This window comes from Coregonus lavaretus (assembly GCF_964263955.1).
Source record: "Coregonus lavaretus genome assembly, chromosome: 1".
In the NCBI taxonomy this organism is placed as follows: Eukaryota; Metazoa; Chordata; class Actinopteri; order Salmoniformes; family Salmonidae; genus Coregonus; species Coregonus lavaretus.
Window position 1 is genome coordinate 89,490,800 of NC_139988.1, and position 16,228 is coordinate 89,507,027.

General features: G+C 41.3%; 1 protein-coding gene and 1 long non-coding RNA gene across 2 annotated transcripts; both read right to left on the minus strand.

Moving 5' to 3' along the window:
• Window positions 1-3,062: 3,062 nt before the first annotated feature.
• Window positions 3,063-4,234, minus strand: LOC311132441. The gene is made up of 2 exons (XR_014613523.1): window positions 3,857-4,234; window positions 3,063-3,822 (listed from the first exon to the last, which is right to left on the minus strand). It is a non-coding gene; the product is annotated as an uncharacterized lncRNA (long non-coding RNA).
• An 850-nt stretch (window positions 4,235-5,084) lies between these two features.
• On the minus strand, window positions 5,085-12,353 carry LOC311132430 (RPE-retinal G protein-coupled receptor-like). Its single transcript, XM_084165722.1, has 7 exons — window positions 11,942-12,353; window positions 11,319-11,478; window positions 10,012-10,133; window positions 9,696-9,849; window positions 9,005-9,122; window positions 6,260-6,373; window positions 5,085-6,054 (listed from the first exon to the last, which is right to left on the minus strand). Exons 1-7 carry the CDS (start codon window positions 12,015-12,017, stop codon window positions 5,908-5,910), a joined length of 891 nt encoding a protein of 296 aa, XP_084021848.1. The 5' UTR covers window positions 12,018-12,353; the 3' UTR covers window positions 5,085-5,907.
• Window positions 12,354-16,228: the final 3,875 nt, after the last annotated feature.

Genomic DNA, 16,228 nt, shown 5'->3' on the forward strand with positions numbered 1-16,228 from the left:
CAAGGCAACAAAGGAGTGGCTCAAGAAGAAGCACATTAAGGTCCTGGAGTGGCCTAGCCAGTCTCCAGACCTTAATCCCATAGAAAATCTGTGGAGGGAGTTTAAGGTTCGAGTTGCCAAACGTCAGCCTCAAAACCTTAATGACTTGGAGAAGATCTGCAAAGAGGAGTGGAACAAAATCCCTCCTGAGATGTGTGTAAACCTGGTGGCCAACTACAAGAAACGTCTGACCTATGTGATTGCCAACAAGGGTTTTGCCACCAAGTACTAAGTCATGTTTTGCAGAGGGGTCAAATACTTATTTCCCTCATTAAAATGCAAATCAATTTATAACATTTTTGACATGCGTTTCTCTGGATTTTTTTTTTGTTATTCTGTCTCTCACTGTTCAAATAAACCTACCATTAAAATGATAGACTGATCATGTCTTTGTCAGTGGGCAAACGTACAAAATCAGCAGGGGATCAAATACTTTTTTCCCTCACTGTATGTATATATACACTGCTCAAAAAAATAAAGGGAACACTAAAATAACACATCCTAGATCTGAATGAATGAAATAATCTTATTAAATACTTTTTTCTTTACATAGTTGAATGTGCTGACAAGAAAATCACACAAAAATTATCAATGGAAATCAAATGTATCAACCCATGGAGGTCTGGATTTGGAGTCACCCTCAAAATTAAAGTGGAAAACCACACTACAGGCTGATCCAACTTTGATGTAATGTCCTTAAAACAAGTCAAAATGAGGCTCAGTAATGTGTGTGGCCTCCACGTGCCTGTATGACCTCCCTACAACTACTGGATATGCTCCTGATGAGGTGGCGGATGGTCTCCTGAGGGATCTCCTCCTAGACCTGGACTAAAGCATCCGCCAACTCCTGGACAGTCTGTGGTGCAACGTGACATTGGTGGATGGAGCGAGACATGATGTCCCAGATGTGCTCAATTGGATTCAGGTCTGGGGAACGGGCGGGCCAGTCCATAGCATCAATGCCTTCCTCTTGCAGGAACTGCTGACACACTCCAGCCACATGAGGTCTAGCATTGTCTTGCATTAGGAGGAACCCAGGGCCAACCGCACCAGAATATGGTCTCAAAAGGGGTCTGAGGATCTCATCTCGGTACCTAATGGCAGTCAGGCTACCTCTGGCGAGCACATGGAGGGCTGTGCGGCCCCCCAAAGAAATGCCACCCCACACCATGACTGACCCACCGCCAAACCGGTCATGCCGGAGGATGTTGCAGGCAGCAGAACGTTCTCCACGGCGTCTCCAGACTCTGTCACATGTGCTCAGTGTGAACCTGCTTTCATCTGTGAAGAGCACAGGGCGCCAGTGGTGAATTTGCCAATCTTGGTGTTCTCTGGCAAATGGCAAACGTCCTGCACGGTGTTGGGCTGTAAGCACAACCCCGACCTGTGGACGTCGGGCCCTCATACCACCCTCATGGAGTCTGTTTCTGACCATTTGAGCAGACACATGCACATTTGTGGCCTGCTGGAGGTCATTTTGCAGGGCTCTGGCAGTGCTCCTCCTGCTCCTCCTTGCACAAAGGCGGAGGTAGCAGTCCTGCTGCTGGGTTGTTGCCCTCCTACGGCCTCCTCCACGTCTCCTGATGTACTGCCTGTCTCGTGGTAGCGCCTCCATGCTCTGGACACTACGCTGACAGACACAGCAAACCTTCTTGCCACAGCTCGCATTGATGTGCCATCCTGGATGAGCTGCACTACCTGAGCCACTTGTGTGGGTTGTAGACTCCGTCTCATGCTACCACTAGAGTGAAAGCACCGCCTGCATTCAAAAGTGACCAAAACATCAGCCAGGAAGCATAGGAACTGAGAAGTGGTCTGTGGTCACCACCTGCAAAACCAGTCCTTTATTGGGGGTGTCTTGCTAATTGCCTATAATTTCCATCTGTTGTCTATTCCATTTGCACAACAGCATGTGACATTTATTGTCAATCAGTGTTGCTTCCTAAGTGGACAGTTTGATTTCACAGAAGTGTGATTGACTTGGAGTTACATTGTGTTGTTTAAGTGTTCCCTTTATTTTTTTGAGCAGTGTATATATATATTAGTGAGAGAAAAAAAACATATGGGGGAAGTGATGCAGACAATTACATTGATGGAAGTCATATTAAAGCTGATCTCCCCCTAAAAAAAATAATAATAATAAATAAAAAAAAGTAAAGTTTTTGAGCAAGTTGGGCTGTATAGAAAAATATTTTTGAGATTAATTAAATCCGTTTTTGGTTTATCCAGATTATTGCTAGCGAATCTAGTTGGCATTCTGTCATTACCACCAATTCTGCTCTCACCAAAATGTTTCTTATAACTGTATTGTGCATACATTTCATGAAAATACCAGAAGGTTCCCAATTTGTATAAAAAGGAATGGTTGGTTACATCATTCTGTCAACCCTCCTAAAACATACTATAATGATGGTGTGCAATAATCACTTTCTTAGAGTACTGTAAGCACTTCCTTTTTATTGGTCAACAGGGTTCTCTGAACCTGCCAAACTGTAACATCCAGGTGAGTTAGGAGAAAGCCGACTCCTCCCCCGGAGGAAGGCTGTTGTCTATTTGCAGCCTGCGTCTCAAATGGCACTCTATTCCCTTTATATTGCACTGCTCTGGTCAAAAGTAGTGCACTATATAGGGAATAGGTTGCCATTTGCTACACCCCTGCTGATTGGGTGAAGTGGCTCTGACAGGTCCTGGTGCTGTGCCACACAGGATTACTGTGACAGGCGGCTGTGGCAGGGACTTAGCTGCATTATTTCACTCCACTCATTAAGGTTTATTTCAGGACTGCAGACTCCATGCGAAGCAGGTCAGACGACACATTGACAGGCTCTAGGCCGTTGTGTTGATGTCTGTCCGCCGTGCTTACCTCACCTGGCACCAGAACACATTCCTGGGAGTAGAGACGAAACCCGTCCAAACCGAGTGTCATGAGAATTTCTATCTCTAATTCAACCTAAGCTTGAATCATTACCAGGGGTTGTAAGGCTCTGGTTTTAATCATAAATGATTCAAGGTCCACAACCAGCAAGAATGATCTGTATTTTTATTCATGGAGAGCTCTCCCGCCAAAACCCATACATACAGCTTTATACCCCTTGACACACAAAGGCACTTTGCTCCGCCCACCTTTAGGAGGCTTTTTTTAACCCGTTTTCTCAGTCCCCTTCACCCTGGAATGTTTAGTCCCGCCCCCCTCTGTTAGTGGGTTGCCATTACATTATAACTCTTTAACACCGTTCACACATTTATACTGTATTTGGGGTGAAATCCTTTAGTCATTATTCTTAAAATACAAATTAATCTAACACCGAGCTAGCCAACAACTACCATGGAGTAGATTAACTGTATCTTACGTAAGGTTATGCATGTCAGAGTCTGCTACACAAAGATAGACAAAGTTAAAAAAGGCACAATTAGTGACATGTGGCAGTCGGACTACAAAAATCTAATATTAGGGTTTGAACGTACAAATACCTAAAAAATATATGCACACATGACTGTCAATCCGTCTGCTAAATGGCATATATTATTATTATATATTAGAACAAAAACACATTCAATACACCAAACATTATTATTAGGTTTAATCTAGTTCAGTTGGTCACCGGAAGTTGAGCCATTTACTCCAGAATATATAGGGAAGTAAGACTAAGTAACTTGACTTAAACCCTTTGCTCTTTGGGGAGCATTGGTCATTCACAAACTTCCTCCGTGGGGTTCAGTGTTGAGCGGTTTTCTCCACTTACTTTAAAAAGGGATGATCCTGCTTCTTTCAGTTCTAAGTACCTACAGAGAATAGTTCCACCTCCACACTAAGTACCTACAGAGAATAGTTCCACCTCCACACTAAGTACCTACAGAGAATAGTTATTCACAGCAAGATTGGTTGCTATACTGTGTGTAGTAATAGAGGCTACATCACCTGGGCTTTAGTCTTCAGACTTCAATGGAACCATATTCCCTACATAGTGCACTACTTTTGACCAGGGCTCTGTTCAAAAGTAGTGCATTGGGCCTCCCGAGTGTCACAGCGGTCTAAGGCACTGCATCTCAGTGCTTGAAGCGTCACTACACACCCGGGTTCGATCCCGGGCTGTATCACAACCGGCCGTGATCGGGAGTCCCATAGGGCCACACCCGTCGCTATGGGCGTGCCATAGGGGGCCGGGCCCGCCCCCAAAAATGCTTGTGCCCCCCCCCCACTATTAAATATACGTACTGTAGGCTAAAAATTATTGTGCCCTGCCCTCCCATGCATTTCATATGCCCCCCTTAAGACTGAGGTCTGGCGACGGGTCTGCATAGGGCTGCGCACAATTGACCCAGCGTCGTCCGGGTTAGGGGAGGGTTTGGCCGGGGGGGGGGGGCTTTACTTGGCTCATCACGCTCTAGCGACTCCTTGTGGCGGGCCGGGGGGCCTGCAGGCTGACTTCGGTCATCAGTTGAATGGTGTTTATCCAACACATTGGTGCGGCTGGCTTCCGGGTTAAGCGGGTGGGTGTTAAGAAGCGCGGTTTGGAGGACGCATGACTCGACCTTTACCCCCTGAGCCCATTGGGGAGGTGCAGCGATTAGACAAGATCGTAATTGGGGAGAAAAATGAGGGTAAAATACAACAACAAAATAAATAAAGTAGTGCACTATATAGGGAATAGGGTGCCATTTGGGAAACAACCCTAAAACTCCTCAGGAACCAGAAGTGACCCAATAAATCTACTTGGTCACAACTATACAACAACCACCATAGCATGAAATGGCTTGGCTGAATCAGACCTGGGTTCAAATATGAAATAATCTCAAATACTTTATCCTGGCTTGATTGAGCTTGCCTTAGCATAACTGTATACCCCACCCATATGGCACTCCAGGCAGGCTAAAGTAAATGGTTAAAGTATTTGAAAGATTTGAAATAGTATTTTAACCCAAGTCTGGTAGGTATAGCTATTTTTTAAAAGTCTCATCATTTACAGCTGTACAGTACAGCTGCGTGCTGAGAATCACAGCATTTCCACGTAAGGTCAGTCGAGTCAGATTGAAAAGCGGCTGCATGGCAGAATACCTCGCTGTGTTTATTACAGTGTCAGAGGAATACATCAGTGAGTTCTAGAAGTAAAGCTATTGGCTATAAAATCTGTTTTACATTAACATGACTTGAAACTTAAGTTTTGTCCACTTTAAGTTGATCACACATCGAAATGTACTCTCTGGTTTTACTACCTTTATAATAATAATAATAATAATAATAATAATAATATGCCATTTAGCAGCACCTTCAAATCCCTCAACATGAACATGGCATTAAGAGCACTGTGGTATTTGTATTAAAACTTAGGTCAATGAGTGTCCTTTGTCTAGTCAATCATGAGACATCATTCAACCTAAGAGCAGATGCTTCTCCCCAAAGTCTATTTGAATGGAGAGTCAGTCACCATATCGCTATTGACAAGCTACATTGGACCCATGGTTTCCCAAGCCATCTAAATAAACAATCACCATTTACTTCACAACCTTGTACAAATAGCATTCTTCCTATGTGAAACCTAGTGCAATGAGAGTGCATGATGATGATTATGTTTGGATATGGCCTGTACCATAGAATTAGAATGTGAGAATGGACCATTCTAATTCTATGGCCTGTACAGTAGTGTAACCATAGAATTAGAATGTGAGAATGGACCACTCTAATTCTATGGCCTGTACAGTAGTGTAACCATAGAATTAGAATATGAGAATGGACCATTCTAATTCTATGGCCTGTACAGTAGTGTAACCATAGAATTAGAATGTGAGAATGGACCATTCTAATTCTATGGCCTGTACAGTAGTGTAACCATAGAATTAGAATAGAATGGGCATAGACGAAAACTTCCTTTATCTTCCTTTTAACTTCACAACGACCGGCTCAGTAAACTTCTGACCAGTCAGGAACTGCCACACCCCTCCTCTGTAGAACTCATTCCCAAAGGAATAGAGCCACGCGTTGAAAATGGGGTTCATTTTCGCCAAAACAGGAAGCAACTAGGAAATGAATAAACATGTTTTCTTGTTAAAGGATTTAAATAAAACAATCTCCATTCACATTTCATTGAACTAAAACATTATCAATCACAGAGAGACAAGAGAAAAAAGACAGAGAAATATAGGAAGAAGAAGCAAAACAAGAAGCAAAAGAAGAAGAAGAGGCAAAGGAGGAAAAATAAGCAAAAGAAGAAGAACTGCTCACCATTCTCAGCTTTGGAGAGACCAGTTTGGCATTGTCAAAGCAGGCGTAGATACACATGATTTCGTAGGGTCCCCAGCAGAACAACAGAACCCTCAGTGGTACACTGGTGTTCCACTGGAAAACAAGGACGGTAAATAAAGCTGTATTGAATGGGCCTTTTAAGGGTTAGTGCTATCTGGAATCCTTGGGATGTCCCTACCATAAACCCTAACCCTAACCCTAACCTTAACCTTAACCCTTACTTTAATCCTGTTTAGACTTTTCCGACTTTTAAGTCACACAATAACATCAATAACATATCAGCATCACATAATGTATAAAACACCAGAACATAGCGACAGTTATACGTACACACATACAGAACATAGTGACTGTTATACACCCACACAGAACACAGTGACTTATGTACACCCATACAGAACACAGTGACTTATGTACACCCACACAGAACATAGTGACGTATGTACACCCACACAGAACATAGTGTCATGACTTGCCCTCATGGGTTGAGGATCAAAGATGCCGGCTAGGCAAAGGTTTGAACATCCCCTCTCCTGGGGGCCAGTTCTATGACCGGTCATAAATTCCTTGCAGAAACTCTCTTTTCCGTGCCATGCAGTACTGACAGAGGGAATTTCCCTGTGAGACAAAGGAAGTCTTCCCGCCAAGACTCCAACATCCAAAAGTGGATAATGAAACAATATTCATACTTCAAAGAATGTGGGAAATGGTCGGTGGCGACTTAAAGAACAACTATGTCAAATTCGTTATTATGTTGTGATGTCATTAAAGATGGTGGAACAACATAACTGTATCTCTGGGGGGCTACACTTCCCAGTTATGAGGTTTGCATCTAATTGTTGTATAAAACGAATGATTAAGTATAATAATACTTTTATAAAGATAAATGTGATTTTAGCATTCTAGATGAGATGATTGTTTCCATATTGATTTGTTCTCAGTCAGTGGCCACGCCCAGATGAGCACAAACATGATGAAACGCCCCCTTTTCTACTCAAGTATAAATCCCCTCGTGACTAAATTCACCTCAGACCAGTGAAGTGTGAGCTAAACGTTACAAAATGGTTTAAAACTACAACTCCATTATCAAAGGAAGACCAAGCAGATTACGGTATAAGCCAAATGGTTGATGTTGCAAATGGTTGAATTTCTACCAGACCAGGAAGCGTGAAGCTGAAGCTACACGTTACAAAATGATTAGACCAGAAAGACCAGAAAACGTGAGACGTTAGTCCACACATTTGAAATGGAGAAACTCTGAAACTCTCAACCTCTACACGAGGTGAAGAAGAAGACAATGCACTAGACCTTATCATCTCAGTCTGCAGCTGGCATGTATAGTCGTCTAGAGAACTTTCACTAAAAGACACAAGTTGGGAAGGACAATCCCTCTCAGACAACCGCTGGTACATCTGAAGTATCTTTTCTAACAGATCAACTCTACGAACTACAGGGTACGCTGAAGTATCCATTCTAACCACCACTACGACCAGAAACTCTACCAAGGACATTGGGATCTCTGGTGGGCAAACCAGTCCTACATCATCAACTCAACGATCGAGGACAGCTACACGTAAATACATGTTGCATTTCTAATCCGAATGAGCGGGTGCTAAGCATTTCCATTTCCGTGAGCGTAGTTAAGAAATGTCTGATAGGTGAATTCCTTTGTCTCTTCCTTTGCCCCCCCCTCTCTCTCTGAATCCACCAATCTTCCTTCTAACCAAGCATTCATGCTATTGTTAGTCCAGTCCACTAAGGTCCTGTTTTCATTGTATTACGTTAGTAATCAATAACATATGTGTGTGTGTGTGTTATTGTTTAGTTAGTTAGTAAATAAATAATTAAGCCAATTTACTTTATTGCTGATTCATCAGTAAGGTCAGGGTTCTTGCAGGTTCAAGGATTATGCGACGTTGAGAATGAGACTGATAAGAGGTAATTATTTAATAAGTGACTGTTATCGATATATAATATATATCTTCTAATAGTTTAATTCGGGAGATGGTAACTCGTTAAAAACAACTTCTTCCATGGTGCCCCAAATTCCTAATGAGTTAATTGTTACATGATTAATTTAATCGAGTGACAATTAAACATAGTTAGGTGATTCGATAAATAACAGTCATACATTAAAGTAAGTCACGTCACGACAATAGTGACGTATGTACACCCACACAGAACATAGTGACTGTTATGTACACCCACACAGAACATAGTGACTGTTATGTACACCCACACAGAACATAGTGACTGTTATGTACACCCACACAGAACATAGTGACTGTTATGTACACCCACACAGAACATAGTGACTGTTATGTACACCCACACAGAACATAGTGATTGTTATGTACACCCACACAGAACATAGTGACTGTTATGTACACCCACACAGAACATAGTGACTGTTATGTACACCCACACAGAACATAGTGACTGTTATGTACACCCATATAACTCATTTTTGGTTTAGTTTTACACTTCTTACTTACAGCAACCCTTGTTTACAGGATTATCTTGCTTAAAGTTGTTGTAATCTGAATTTTATGGTACAAATTACGCATTGTTCATTTACTAGGATTTAAGACTATCACATCCATTTGTAATATATTGAGAAGTATGTTTTTCTGGCCAAAGATGAATGGTATTGATAAAATGCGTTGTAATGTTCCAAAGAACATGTTCCAAATGTTCTAACGGTAGAATGTTAAAAAGGTTTACCCTGTGCTTGTGGATCTTCTTGAAGTATGCGTGAATGGCGTCGTAGTTGGACTTCATGACATAAGCAGGGAAGATAAGGTAGAAGACAGTCAGTGCCCCCATATAGGTCATGTAGTCCCTGTTGGATGGAGATGCACATAGACAATAGAATGACATAAGACATATACTGTTTATACTGGGCACCTCTATGCATGGGGCATCCTCACTCATCTAGGGTTGCTATATTCTGGTAATTTTCAAAAAAAACATACCAGGTTTTCAAGAAATCCGAGAGGATTCCGCATTTCCTGCTTATTCCCTCCTGATTCCGGGAACCCTCCAACTGGGATTTCTGGAAAACCTGGGAATTTTGCAACCCTAGTCTGTGGGAGACATTGCTATAGAGCTTTGTTTTTATTGTCTGAAATGAATAATCCCAATCCATTAGAGATTTTTGGCAGTGCTCGCTCTGTGTGTGAAATGCTGGATGTTTTCAACTGGGGTAAAAGAGCCTACTTTTGTGGTAATCTACTGTATTCCATTGTTGACATATTACTAAGCCAAACAGTGATGTCAACAGCTGGTCTGGAATTCCCTGCACCATAGATGAGAGAGAACATTATGGTGTGTGCATGTTTAATTTCTGACCGTATGTCGCTCTGGATAAGAATGTCTGCTAAATGACCTACATTTTTATTTAAATATAGCCTACTTGTCTCCTTTGGTGTAGTCTAGAGTGCAGCAGGTCCTCATGGGCTCAAAGTCATAAACTCCCCAACCAGCCAGAGGGACGGCCGCCCAGAAGATGGCCATCCCCCAGATAACGATAGAAAAAGTCCAGGCCGTGCTCCAAAACAGCTTCTGATCTGGAACATAATAAAGCCATGTTTATTGGAATTTGCAAGAATATGTTTGTAGCTTTGTAGATGTTTATAGTGCATAAATAAATACATAAACACATTGTTAATAAATCAATAATGCTATAGTAAATGCCATGAATACATACTGTACAGTAGGATACTACTCACTGGTGACATATTGGTGATATCTGTCCCAGGCGATGGTAGCCAGGAAGCTGATAGAGGCCAGGACTGCTGTCATCCCCATGAAGGCATGGTTGCTACATCCATCTTGGCCCCAGGGCCAGTGTCTAGGGTGGCAAGAGAGGAGCACATTTAGGCTGTGTTTACACAGGCAGCCCAATTCTGATATTTTGCCTGATTATTTGCAAAATATATCTGATCTGATTGGTCAAAAGACCAATTATTGGCAAAAGATCAGAATTGGGCTGTCTGTGTAAACACAGCCGTGGAGTTTCTATTCCCATCAGGTATAAACATGGTGACTCATATTGCTGCAAATTGTTATACCAAATACACCTGCTTTGGGTTGTGGTTCTATTCAGTTAAACTATGAAATCAGGATCACAAAAAATTAACCATTGTTCAACATGACAGTTATGGGTGATTTTCACAACATTTAATCCATAGAAGGTTCCTTTAGAGGTTGGATTGTTGACATATATATTGACATTTGTATCTTAACGCATAATCGAGAAATAATTATTTGAATTTTGAATATTTGTGAAATCTGGGCTTTACCCAGGCCTCCTTTTAACCATTATCTCTGTTTAAAATGGGTCATAACTTTAAAACTAGCAGAGATCCCTCTCGAATTGTTATATGCCCGTAGAATATATGGTGTTCAACAATATGCTGAACAATTTGCCAAACCAACATTTTTATATTTTCAATATTCATGTTTATATTTTTCAATAATTATAAAATGTTAGATTTTTTTTTATTGAAATCAAAATACTAATATTACAGAGCAAGCGGTAAAGCTTCATATGACACCAATTTTTTGGTGTCTTAAAGGAGGCCTGGGTAAGGCCAAAATGTCAAAAAAAGTCCAACTTCAATCAATTATTTCTCAATTATGCTTTAAGATACAAATGTCAAATACCCTTCCTCCAAAGGACCCTTATATGGATTATATTTCATGAAAATCCAAAAAGAATTAGTCATTTTAAAATGTGTCATTTCTTTCCTAGTTTCGTGAGGAATCACCTTTATGTGTAGTATATTATGTCCATGATCTATATATATCTATATCTATATCTATATCTATATATATATATCCATTATAGCTATTCAGATATATATGAAACATGTGCCTCCCTAGAATGCCTCTTTAGAATGATTTGCACTGACATCCCGTCTGTAAACCACTTTTAGATCAATGCATAAGCGCATGTTTTGTAACAACTATTGTACACATAAATTAGGCAACCTCTACAGGCATTAATGCAGTGTCAGAGGATAAGAATTCATACCTATAAGTTAAGCTGGCGTATGCAGCGATCAGGCCGGTTACATTGAGCATAATGTCAGCCACAGCAAGGTTAAACACAAGAAAATTACTGGGAGTTCGCATTTGCTTTACGCTAATATAGGCCAATATTGAAATGGCGTTGAGGAAGAATCCAAGAAGACCTAAAACACACACATGAAAAAAAGAAATCATAATGGGAAACAACATGTGATAGATTCCATGACATAAACAGACTAAATGGAGGTTTAGCGTTTCAGTTAAGTTACATAGCCTATACGTTTTACGCCTATATCGGAAATTGTTGAATTTTCAGCGCACATACTTTTATTTCACTTTCACATTTCAACCTTACAAAACATAATCTTCCAAATCTTTATATAATTCACATCTCCCATTGACAACTATGAATGATTTGAAGTTGCCAAGTTGCTGTCATTACTTGAAGAATCTTCTAAGTATTTCTCGGGCCAAATCTTTTTTTTTTTTTGTCCGACTTTAACATCATTAGGCCTATCCATTTAAGAACACTTTAAAAGCCCACACTGCTCCATCCTCTGGCAGACGTTTCCCTAATGCAAATACATCTTTCGTTTCAACATGTTTGGCATAAAATATTTCACTTACCCCCAACAAGAAGCGCTGAACCAAATGCAAACATGTCAAAATCGGAGAAACCCTCCGGTAATGTGTATGCTGCCATTTTTTAGTGCCCACTATAATTGTCGGACACTACAACTAATTCTTCTACGTTTATTCTTGCTCCTAAAAGTGAAAGAGGTTTCTAAGACTGAACTCCTTTTAAAGGCTATTTCACGTGAAAAGGCATGCAAGGACTTATCTCAAGTAAAACCCTCACCAATCCCTACAAGAATGTTCTAATAAGTGGTAAAATAGCAATAGAGTCTGCTGCACATTGGATAAGTGCTAATTTTCTTCTTTTTCCGATTATTTTTTTTTCTTCCCCAATCTTTGTGTTCATTGAAGTGGTTTCTGCGCACCCAGTGCGCATGCGCAGCTCACTGATCTATAAAACAACTGATAAGGATACCGTCTCTCTCACATTATAGGCTACTGACCAGTGGTGAAAGCGTTTATATTATCACTGAACTCTAAACCCACAGGTCATCCTTTATCCTTAGGAGGCTAAACATTATATGGCACATGACAATAAAGGATCTCTCTCTTATTCTGATAGGTAAACCTACAGATGCCAATGATGTGTTTTATCCTGGCGCTCCCTGTATCACATTATGGTGTTGACTGTGATTTATCATGGCCTGGAGCTCCCTGTATCACATCATGATGTTGACTGTGGTTTATCATGGGCTGGAGCTCCCTGTATCACATTATGGTGTTGACTGTGATTACTGCGTCTGTTCTGATTCTATGTGTTCATGTTTGTGTTGTGTAAAATAATAAAGAAGCCAGTTTAATGTACACATGTCACCGGGAACAGGTCAAGCCTCCTGTAGTTATACACTATATTATATATTGATTGTCTACTTCAGTGTTAATGCCAAGTACAGTACATCTAGATGGAGAAAATGGAAAGTGGCAACTGATATCTCTGTAATTTTACGATTTACAATTCAATATCGATATCTATCGGTCAAAGCTTTAGATGGCATTATGACTAGGCTCTTTGAGTTGGTATGTGATACATTAGCTCAGTTTCATCCTTCATCCATAGATCCCAAAGACTTGGATAGCCTAGAGATGGTCCCAAGGGGTCTTATCATAATGTAACAACAGTCAAGACATAAACAATAGAGCTTGCTTGGCGTCACTCAGATAGTCCCAAATGGCACCCTATTCCTTATGTAGTGCACTACTCTTGACCAGGGACCAGGACCAGTAGTGCACTACATAGGGAATAGGGTGCCATGTGAATCACAGATAAACTGGAGGAGTAGTATTGCATTCTAATCAAAGACCCCACCTTTTACGGCATTGGAAAACAGCACCCACAGGTTCCTACATGGATTTGAATAATTTCTACCGCTGGTGTAGTGGGCCATCCGTCATAATCTGGTGATGTAGCAATAAAACAAAGGTTGCACTGTTGATGCAAGTCTAGCTGCCTGAGTTCGGACTTTAGACACTGAATAACACACAACTGTGTAACTTTTCAAAGCTCAACTCATTCCCCCGATCTGTCACCCTAGACTGCAGTTTATTCCTGCTAAGGCAGAAGGCAGCCCTCTTTATAAACGCTGTTTCACATTACTTAGCGCACACACACACACACACACACACACACACACACACACACACACACACACACACACACACACACCTTAGAGGGAAAACCCCTCCAGAATGAAAGTGATGTATTAATCAGGGCCATAGATAAATGACAGGATTAAAGAGGCATAGTTGGATGGTGACCCGGGATTTGCCTCCTGGTCGCAAATTGCTTGAAATCTTTAAAGCTTTTGTCTGCGCCTGGCAAATTTATGAGCCTGTCACAAATGCACCCTATCCCCTATATGGTGCACTACTACCCTATGGGTCCTGGTCAAAAGTAGTGTACTATATAGGGGATAGGGTTCCTTTTGGGATGCACATTACATCAGTGTCTGAATAGAGACAGGAGACAGACAGTGTACTCACACTGAAACCACTCTCACAGATAGAAAGTGCGTCATGAGGAGGGGTCAGTAGTTTTGCCGACTAATAGGTGTCCAGACCTACAGGAACAAAAGGCTGGAAACATTAACTGGATGAAGAAGCATAGTCATAGAATATTGAAACCGTCAGAACCCCTTGTGTAGAACCCTGACTCTGACTCTAGAACCATGACTCAACATAATATACAGGTTAAGAAAGGTTCACAAATCAAATTGATTGTTTTCTTTTACTCTTAGCTGCCATCTAGTGGTGCGTTCCATGTTATGTAGGGTCCCACTGGGGCCTTGTACACTATAGACCACTGGGGCCTTGTACACTATAGACCACTGGGTCCTTGTACACTATACACCACTGGGGCCTTGTACACTATAGACCACTGGGGCCTTGTACACTATAGACCACTGGGGCCTTGTACACTGTACACCACTGGGGCCTTGTACACTGTACACCACTGGGGCCTTGTACACTGTACACCACTGGGGCCTTGAACACTATAGACCACTGGGGCCTTGTACACTATAGACCACTGGGGCCTTGTACACTATAGACCACTGGGGCCTTGAACACTATAGACCACTGGGGCCTTGTACACTATAGACCACTGGGGCCTTGTACACTATAGACCACTGGGGCCTTGTACACTGTACACCACTGGGGCCTTGTACACTATAGACCACTGGGGCCTTGTACACTATAGACCACTGGGGCCTTGTACACTGTACACCACTGTGGCCTTGTACACTGTACACCACTGGGGCCTTGAACACTATAGACCACTGGGGCCTTGTACACTGTACACCACTGGGGCCTTGTACACTGTACACCACTGGGGCCTTGTACACTGTACACCACTGGGGCCTTGAACACTATAGACCACTGGGGCCTTGTACACTATACACCACTGGGGCCTTGTACACTGTACACCACTGGGGCCTTGAACACTATAGACTACTGGGGCCTTGTAGACTATAGACCACTGGGGCCTTGTACACTATAGACCACTGGGGCCTTGTACACTGTACACCACTGGGGCATTGTACACTGTACACCACTGGGGCCTTGAACACTATAGACCACTGGGGCCTTGTACACTATAGACCACTGGGGCCTTGTACACTATAGACCACTGGGGCCTTGTACACTATAGACCACTGGGGCCTTGTACACTATAGACCACTGGGGCCTTGTACACTATAGACCACTGTTCATTGGGGGAAAGGAGGCCACTGGTATGTGTTTTGATAATACTGGTGGATATCCCCTATTTGACCTAGATAGTTTGTGTGTATGTATTGATATGTAGACTACGTGTGCCTTTAAAAAAAATGTATGTAGTTCTGTCCTTGAGCTGTTCTTGTCTATTAATGTTCTGTATTATGTCATGTTTCATGTTTTGTGTGGACCCCAGGAAGAGTAGCTGCTGCTTTTGCAACAGCTAATGGGGATCCTAATAAAATACAAAATACCAAATCAGTGTGACTTTGTTACAGAAGCTTACATGTTAATAGATATTTCGCCTGAAAATAATGCACCCATTTTCATACATTTAAGAGATAATGGGCTCTATGTCAAAAACATGGCATGCAACCTTTTTATGATACACTACGGTAATAATTCTGTATTGAAAAAAAAAAAGCAAAATATTTTCTTAGAATCCCTAATGCCGATTTTCTTTTTGACCTGACTGCGTTTCAGTTGTGCTGATAATGTGCTTTTCCAACATTTTATTAATTTATTGCAGCACAACCCGTAAATTAAACACATGTAGGCTATACTATATATATATATATATATATATATATATATATATATATATATATATATATATATATATATATATATATATATATATATATATATATACACTACTGGTAAAAAGTTTGGACACACCTACTCATTCAAGGGTTTTCCTTTATTTTTACTATTTTCTACACTGTAGAATAATAGTGAAGACATTAAAACTATGAAATAACACATATGGAATCAAGTAGTAACCAAAGAAAGTGTTCAATAAATCAAAATATATTTTAGATATTAGATTCTTCAAATAGCCACCCTTTGCCTTGATGACAGCTTTGCACAATCTTGCAATTCTCTCAACCAGCTTCACCTGGAATGCTTTTCCAACAGTCTTGAAGGAGTTCCCACATATGCTGAGCACTTGTTTGCTGCTTTTCCTTCACTCTGCCGTCCGACTCATCCCAAACCATCTCAATTTGGTTGAGGGCGAGGGATTGCGGAAGCCAGGTCATCTGACACACCATCACTCTCCTTCTTGGT

Excerpts from the sequence above, each read along its gene's own strand:
- LOC311132430 (XM_084165722.1), bottom strand. The coding sequence starts at position 12,017 with ATGGCAGCATACACATTACCGGAGGGTTTCTCCGATTTTGACATGTTT. Across the intron at positions 9,850-10,011 it reads ATATCACCAATATGTCACCA|ATCAGAAGCTGTTTTGGAGC; the intron begins GTGAGTAGTATC and ends ATTATGTTCCAG. Across the intron at positions 9,123-9,695 it reads GACTACACCAAAGGAGACAA|GGACTACATGACCTATATGG; the intron begins GTAGGCTATATT and ends TCCATCCAACAG.